At 45.5% G+C, this 8,900-nt stretch overlaps 1 protein-coding gene across 1 annotated transcript; it reads left to right on the top strand.

Moving 5' to 3' along the window:
• Window positions 1–11: 11 nt before the first annotated feature.
• On the top strand, window positions 12–8,628 carry EFCAB10 (EF-hand calcium binding domain 10). The gene is made up of 4 exons (XM_075912107.2): window positions 12–265; window positions 5,481–5,645; window positions 6,080–6,161; window positions 8,209–8,628. Exons 1-4 carry the CDS (start codon window positions 163–165, stop codon window positions 8,249–8,251), a joined length of 393 nt encoding a protein of 130 aa, XP_075768222.2. The 5' UTR covers window positions 12–162; the 3' UTR covers window positions 8,252–8,628.
• Window positions 8,629–8,900: the final 272 nt, after the last annotated feature.

Raw genomic sequence — 8,900 nt, 5'->3', positions numbered from 1 at the left:
GCGTTGGTGGCGGGGCGCAAGGTGGCGGAACGCGCCGCCTGCCAACGGCCACCCAGCGCGCTGCGGCGTCGCGCGTTTGCAGGGGGACGCCTGCGAACCCGCCCCCCCCCCCATCACGTGGTGGAGGGTGTGGCCGCGTGGTCGGTCCCTTAGCAACGCGGGATGGCGGCGGCGAGCGAGCAGCGGGGCCGCGAGTACCTGGAGCGCTACAAGATCCCCGAGCTGCTGCACAACCTCAGCGCGCTGCTGCTCTACCACCGGCCCGGTACGGCGGCGCCCTTCCCCCACCGGAGCCGCAGCACCGGGCGGGGCGGCGGAGGGGCGCAGAGCCACTGGCAGGAGACGGGCGGGGGCGCGGGGCTCTAGCACCCCCTCTCCCCCAGCAGGAGACCCGGGGCTGTGGGGAGCGCGCGGCTGGGCTCAGCAGCAGGCCCGCGAGCTAGAGTCGCCCCCCCCCTCCTCCCCGCCGCCGCCTACAACGCCGGGCTCAGGTTTTGGGGCTGGCTGCGCCTGCCGCGCGGGGTCGGGGTTGGCTGAATGGACCAACTATCAGCGGGGAAGCGTCACCGCCTTCCCTCCGCAGTGCACCGGGTTCACGCCAGACAGTGGCTTAAGGGCGTTACGGGCAGCCGAGGGAGCAGGCAGCAGAGCCTCGCTTGGCGCCCCCCGTTGCAGGGTAGAAGCCTGTGCAGCGCGTTCCCCGCTTCCTGCTGGACGCTGCCGTCTGTCCAAGACAAGGAGACTGTAAAAGTGCTCTAATTACCTCGTCAGCTCCCTCCCCGACCTACTGAATGCAGGTGTCGGAGCTTGTCCTAAACAGAGAGCTCTCTGGGGCACGGTGTCTTTTTATTATGCATTTGTGCAGCACTCACCACAAAAAGGATCTTGATGGTTAGGTGGGGCCCAGAACCTATTTTAAGACAACTAATCGCACGTGGACAGTGGCTCCAAGGTGAATCCAAAGCAGTGTGTGTGTGTGTGTGGACTTTCAGGTGTAAGATCTCACCAGAAGGTTAAGATCAAGTGTAGTGTCTTAACTATAGTCAACCCAAAGGCTCAGGGCCATCCTTACGATTTATGGTGCCCTAGGGGGGATTATTAAACTTGTGCCCCTCTGCCTGACTTGCTCTTCCACCCCTACCCTTCCCAGAGACCCCCAGCAGCCAATCCTCTTCCTCAGACTGTGCTGCAGGCAGCACATTTGGCTCTCTCTAGGACCCAGCCCTCCTGCTACATGCCACTACAGGGTTTCCCATTTTTATTTGGCCATGGAACCCTTTTCAAGGAACCCCTAGGTTTGTTGAGCAAAAAAAAAACCCCCGATACATTAAAATCACATTCCTTCCCCAACACCCCGCCTCATTGAGGCCCCATCCTCTCTGATCCCCTCCTCTCCATCACTTGCTATCCCCAGCCATTATATGCACTCACTTGGTTGAGAGAGAAGGTGTAGGCTCTGGGGTGGGAATGAGGGATTTGGGTATGGGAAGGAGTGAGAAGTGCAAGCTCTGGGAGAGAATTTGGATGCAGGAGAAGGGGATGTTGGCTCCGAGGGGGGGTCTCCATGCTGGGGAGCGTTAGGCTCAGGTGGAAGGTTAGGGTGCTGAGCAAGTCACAGGCTTGTGGATGTGACAGTGCAGGAGATTGTGGTGGATATGTGAGGGGCTCAGGGCAAGGAGGTTGTGAGTATGATGGGCTCAGGCCACACTTTGCCATGTGTGGATGGTGCAGGAATGTTGGCAGAAGACTGAGGATGTGGGGATGCAGGAGTTTGGGGTTGTAAGAGGCTCAGGACAGGGGTTTCTAGTGTATGATAGGCTCAGATTTGGGGTCAGGTTGTACAGGAGTGTTATGATGCTGCAGTGAGGTGGCCCTAATTGGGGGCATGTTGGCCAGGCTTCATTTTTAAATCAACTATGTTAAACTCAAAGGCTGCATCTAGACTAGCATGATTTTCCACAAATTTTTCCCGCAAAAAGTTTTTCCATTAAAAGCATGTGCAGAAAAGAGCGTCTAGATTGGCACGGATGCTTTTCCACAAAAGCACTTTTTGTGGAAAAGCATCTGTGCCAATCTAGACGTGGTTTTGCACAAGAAAGCCCCAGTCGCCATTTTTGCCATCGGGTTCTCAGTTGTCTACGGTTCTCAGTTGTCTACACTGGCCCTCTTGCGCAAAAGCATTTGCGCAAGAGAGCATTTTCCCAAGCAGGAGAGTCATTGTATTTGTGCAAGAACACTGACGATCATACATTATATCGTCAGTGTTCTTGCACAAATTCAAGTGGCCAGTGTAGACAGCTGGCAAGTTTTTCTGCAAAAGCAGCTGCTTTTGCGGAAAAACTTGCCAGTCTAGATGCAGCCAAAATGTTTTTGCATTGTCTTTATATATGAGGGGGACAGGGAACCTGTTTTGAGTCAAGGATCACTGACCCACAGAAGAGTCAGTTGGGGCCACATAAGTGAGATGCGCCCTCCCCCCCCAAAAAACAAAAATGGAAAAAAAACCCACACAACACACACACACCACACTCAAGCCTCACTAATGTGATCCGAAGGATACTGGCACCAGGGACAGGGTGGTGCTGGGTGTGGCAGTGGGTGGCAGGGTGCTAGGGACGGGGACAGGGTGGTGCTGGTAACAGTATTGGTAGGAGCAGAGGACAGGTTACTTTGGGGGGAGTTTGGGTAGGGGACGGGCAGCTGGGACCAGTACCTGACAGTCCTGCAGCGCCTCCGGGAAGTGTGCAACTGCACTCCCCCTCCCCAAACAGCTGGTGTGCGTGCTGCATAAGCAGCAGGACTGTTGCACCCCAGCAACTTACTTCCACGATGCTGTCCTGCAAGGGGGGGGGGGGGGGGGGGGGGAGGGCACATGGAGTCCCAGGGCAGAGCGCGGCCTGCACAGTTGGAGCTGCACAGACTCGGGTCTCCTGACCTCCCCACACTGCGCAGAAAGGCCCTGCAACTAAGTTGCCAAGTGCCACAGCCCAAACTGTTCAGGCAGCTCGCACCGGCTCCTGTGGGGAGGGGAAGTACTTCCCTCCCCGCTGTGGGCCGGGAGCAACTGTTCCCTCTGCCCCTGCCTCTGCATCACCTGGGAGGAATGGGAAACAAGTCTACTGCTTCTTTAAGCAGCTGGCTAACTGGCACTTTCTCTTTCAGAGGGGGTAGGGGAGTGCCAGCTTTTTGCACTGCTTCCCGACCGGCAGAGTGGTGCCCTACGCAACTGCCTATTCTGCCTATGCCTAAGGACGGCCCTGCAAAGGCTGAATAATATTTGTACAGTCGCTCTAAACTGAAAGTCAAAATACGGAGCTGAAGCCTTACCTTGCTGCCTCCCCTCCAGAGACTTCCTCCGGTGCCTGTAGCTACATGCAGATGGAGGGTTGTGGTAGGGAGTAGCAGCATGTAGGGCCATATAGCTTATGTACTGTCTGTCACAAGTGATATGAAGTAGAGCCATATCATTAGCACACTTAAGGTTCCATACAACTTTTATTAATATATAGTAAATGATTTTTTAATTGTATTATTTTTTATAGCCATTACCTTAAATTACCTTAGCTGTAAATTTAACAAGAAACATCAATGGGCAATTTTAGAAATCATTTAATTAAGAGTTTTTTAAAGTATGTTATAATTTTTCCACAGATCATTATACCTCTGGAATATTTGTTCTGCAAGAATCTGATGTGTCTCAAATTTTATTGCAGGCATTAGTGATACATTTTCACATTTCAATTTTTTTTTAGAATTACTTCATTAAAACAGAAGGTTAAGGGCTCAAAATCATTTTGCTGCAGAATTCAGTGCAGCACTGCTAAATAATTACAAGAACCTGCCCTTGTCATAACTTAGATGTAATATATCATATAGTATACTCAGGGCCGTGATAATAAGCTAGCAGTTTCCCCTCAATGCCTCTGCCAGGTTCTATAGAATAGTCAGCATATGTGTATTAATTCTGAAGCTTGCTTCCAGTTACTTAAGTGACCGATTTTGGAAAAATATATTATTTCAGTTTTTGCTATTGTATATACAAGATACAAATGTCTATAGTACAAGAAACCCCTGAGTTGCAACCTCCACTCCCCTCTCCCCCAACTTTAAAAAATAGTTGTAAGTGTGGAAGGGGCTGAAAACCCCCGACCTACACCCTCGGCCCATATTTACGATGGTTCACGGTGCCTATCATCAACGAGGGTTTGAATTACAATGCCCCTGATTTGCAATGCTTCCCCCGGAACCAATTGCGTCTCAAGTTGGGGGGGGGGGGGTCACCTGTACAGTGGAGTCTGGATTAACCGACACCTGATAATCCGACACCCCGCTTTATCCGACCCTGCAGCTCCCGGGGACTTTGTCCCTGGGAGCTGCAGGGTCCGATACAGCATGGGCCAGGAGAATGGCCCCGCTTGCCGCCTTGTTGCTCTCTAGGAGCAGCTGCTGCCACTCGTGCCGGGGATGAAGCGGCCCCAGCAGGAGCGGCAGCAGCTTCTCCTAGAGAGTAATGGAACAGCTGATGCCGCTCCTACCGGGGACGTCCCCTGCAGGAGCGGCATCAGCTGTTCCATTGCTCTCTGCAGTAGAGTCCGTATCATCCAACATATTCGGTAATCCGACCATGTGTCGGTCCCGTTTAGGTCGGATGATAGGGACTCTACTGTATTAGAAATATATGGCTAATATAGGTTATAGCCAACTATTAGATTACATAAGTGTTTTATAAATCACTATTTCCATTTTACACTCAAATGGTGAAATTTTGGCCGTTCCGAAGTCAACGGGAGTTTTTTGCCATAGACTTCACCAGGGTGAGGATTTCATTCAGATATTTTACGAAGTACAGATTGGACCTTTCTGGTCCGGCACCATCAGGACCTGAATGTGGGATTTTTGCTGGACCAGGGTAGGTCATATCTGGCTTCCCTGCTACCAGTTCCCCCCAGCCCTGGACCAGCCTCGTGGCCATCTCCCCTTGCCACCAGCCTCACTGCCCTACCAGTCCCCCCACCTCCCTCGGCAGCCCAGCTTCCTGGGTGCTGAGCTCCTGGCCCCACGGGCAGCTCTGCTGGATTGTGCCTGGCTGCCCAGTTGTGGTGTACCAGGCAACCCAGCAATGGGGAGCCCAGCTGGCAGCCATCCACCGGGACTCTCTGGTCCTGGAGCATCTGGGGTCCTGCCAAACAATGGATGTTGCTGGACCAGGGAGTCCCAGATTACAGAGGTTCAACCTGTAATGCATTAAAATCAGGATCTATAATCAAATGAGGCAACTAACATGCACACAACAATTGTTCAAATGAGCCTTGGATATTAGAATTTATTTTACTCTAGTGTATTTTCAGACAAGTTACACTGCTGGTACAGTATAAAGTCAGAATAAATCCTACAGTACACGGTTTTTGCATTCATGATAAGAATTAGTAAGCCTAGTTTAAAAATATATACCATCATAGCTTTGTTAATTTTTTTTCCAGAAAGACCAAGAGAGTTTTTGATAAATGCACTGGAAAGAGCGAAGCTTGCAAAACTAACTGATGCGGAATATCCTTACCTTGTGGATGAATCAAATTTGGAATCTATGTTTGAAATGCTGGATGTTACAAGTCAAGGCTACATAACTTTAGTACAGTATAAAGGAGGTTTGTCTTCCTTGTTCAGAAGTTTTAATTAAGATGGATTTTGTGTTTACTTACAGATGAGAACATTAATATAGCACAGAGCATTTCAGATCTAATATGCAAGTTTGTTGCTCAAAAGAACATGAGTTTAATTAAAGAAATTCTCAAAATATCAGAATTTAGTATCAGTAGAAAAGTTTACTTATTGCAAAATGATCGGGTTTCTTTAGCAAAAAAAATACACAGCCCCGATCTTTTACACAATATTTGACCAATAAAGTCTACAAAAATGTACATTAGAGTTGGCAAGTGTAAAAAGTTACATTTTGTTTAGCTGCTAGATCTTTGTGACTTAGGGGGGAAAAAACCAGTCGGTACATTTTGGATGTAAAATTAGCCTGTGGGTTTGGATCTCAAGGTTTAAAAGGATTCTCTCTCTCAAAAAACCTTTGTAGCTCTTCAAACCTTGGGGCTAACTACTCAGAATTTGCCTTGTGAAGATACAACTATCACATTGGAAGTATTCAAGAAAGAAGTGTAAGTAAAGTGATACTTGTGCCCTTTCATTTCATATAGAGAAGATTAAAGATTTGTAGCCAATTGTAGTTGCATAAATTATTGTATTAAGCTCAGTTAAAGTAATATGAAAAAGCATGATTTTTTTTAGAATCAGGTCTTAAATCTACAAAGTACTCAATAGTTACAGCTGCTCAAATTCAGTTTGAATGTCAGGCACGTGCCACCTTAAAATTCACTCTCTTTATGTTAATAAAAAATATCACCATAAAGTCAAATATAAACTAAGTGATTGGATTAAGTTTAACTTTTCCTTGTGAGGTGGGTCAAAACAAACAAGTAGTTATAGACAGATTGAAGAAAAGCTTATGTTCTTATTTGTGGAGTATCAGGAGAGCATTAAGCAAAAAAGTTTGCCACAACTTCTGAAAGGGATTGTATTTCCATGACTAAGTCAGATATTTTGCTATTGTTGACACAATTCATTTGTACTGACTGTAGTGATTTTCTTGTCATCTCTGAAAACAGTCTCCTTGATAGCTATATGTGGAAATGACATTTGCATTAAAAATTTTTACCACTTGATGATGCGATTTAAGAAAATATCCCAAATACTAGAAATGAGTATTTCAGGGAATAGATCAGAATAAATATCTGCAGCTTGTCTGAAGATTCTGGGGATACAGAGTAATACTGGTAATCTCCAATGCACAAGAACATCTGTGTTTCTCTGAAGTGATAAACTTTTCAGTTATAATGAACTGTAGGAGATGTTTTACTCAATCCATACAGGTACATAAAGCCTCAGTATTATATAAGACAATTGCCTGTTTTCCATCACTCAGGTAATTTGTTATATGCTTACAAGAGAGTAATATAGTATAGACAGGAACTCTTCGGTTACATTGCTAACCTCTAACAATATACATATAAACACATGCAAATACAAACGTTACCTACCAGTATGCCCTTAATGCACTGGTGAACAACCTACAGCCTATCACGGTTGTGTGTGTGGCCCACAAGACATTTTGTTTACCAGTGCTAGTGCACAGGGTTGACAGATTCCACTGGTTTCCGTTTTTTTGTATTCACGTATCCTGGACATTAAGCAAAGCCATACAAGGTTGAGAGCCATGCGTTCCCTCTGCATCCAAAGTGCTGCTACGATTCAATTGGCACATGCCGCAATTTCTAAGTACACAAGTGCAGTTAGCAAAATTCCCTATCCTGAGAGTCCATCTTGGTTACAACTATTTTGCGGCCCACTCACTGACTTAGGTTGTCCATTGCTGGCCTAAAGGTTGAATTTGGGTCATAAGGCCTGCGAGCTGCTTAACTCTTTTCTGGCCGTGAGTCACATTTTGTATAAGATTTGTTGCAATTATATAACTGCAGTAGTAACAATGGCTGGCACAGTCATATTTTAAATTGGAGAACATCATATCAAGTTATGCAAATTGGAATATTTCCAAACTGAGCATTTCTGCACAGAACTTTTGGTGCATGTACATGACCAACATTTTGTTTCACCATCTCTCAAGTAGAACCTGCCTATAAGTGCCTCTTGCTCTCTTTCTCTACAAAGACAAGTTTTGAGATTCCACAGATTTAGGACACAGGAAATTATGATACCAAAGCTGGAGTCCAGTTTACAGGCAGGGATCAGGAGACGTTATATGGGTGGACTGGTAAGCAAGGCAGCCTGGATAGCTTTGTGGGAATCTAATGCCTGTTTTGAGCCTGTACAAGTTCCGCACATGTGGCCAGGGAAGAACATACCAAAAAATCCTCAAATTAATTCATTTTACATGAGTAACTGCAATCTCATTTGTGAGGGGAATACAGAATTGGAAAAGTAGGCTATTTTAAATGAAAACTGGGTAAATTAAGTACAACATTCACATCCATATTTACTCCCCACATATGATGAAGAATAACTATAGTGGCTTGGGAAGGGATAACACTATGTACTGAAGACACTTCTATATTGAAATCTCATGTGTAATGACTAAAATGTTTCTGGTATGTTCACAAATCACTTAACGAGATTTCTTTTCTTCTATAGGAAGAAGTTGTTGCAGGAAAGCTGGGCAATATATCAATCTTAAGCAGCTGTCTACTAAAATAAAAAACATTACCAGTTGCCCAAGGCAATTAGTTTCACTTCTCTAAAAATAAACTGACTAGTGTCATCATTGTATGTAAAAAGTTGAATTATTTGGTGCTAGTTTAAATAATGAGAAACACCTGAGGAACATCTTTAGAGGACTTCCTTTACCAAAAAAAAAGTTAAAATAAGTGTAACATTAAAAAGATGCTGTGTAGCTACATCTTCCCTGTTAAGAATGTTTTGGGGGCAAAAGTGATAAAATGACTTATTCCATGAAGCTCAAGGCAGTACACTTGTTAGTTCAACTATAAAACTATTTCTCTACAAAATGTTCTAGCATGCAATAAAAGCAGCCATTATAGCATTGAAATTTTATTTTAAAGTTAGATATTTCTTTAAGATTCCTGAGGGAAGGGGAACGATAAGCAACCTTGAGAAGATGCTTGAAATCCAACAAAACTATGATTTCCAAACATAAGCCATTTGAAATAAACAATTGTATCCGTTGTGATGGCATTTTGTAAACAAATTAGCTAATCACAGTTGTTCAGAACATTTTTAAGAGGATTTGGACAGTCAAAAAAGACAACTCTAAAGTTTCCATAACACAATTTAGATTTAGAAGATAGCATGATCAGATAAAATAG

The sequence above is a fragment of the Pelodiscus sinensis genome, chromosome 1, assembly GCF_052426305.1.
Source record: "Pelodiscus sinensis isolate ZL-2025 chromosome 1, ASM5242630v1, whole genome shotgun sequence".
Lineage (NCBI taxonomy): Eukaryota > Metazoa > Chordata > Testudines > Trionychidae > Pelodiscus > Pelodiscus sinensis.
The sequence above is the reverse complement of the archived record's forward strand: the minus strand, read 5'-3'. Positions and strand labels throughout refer to the sequence as shown.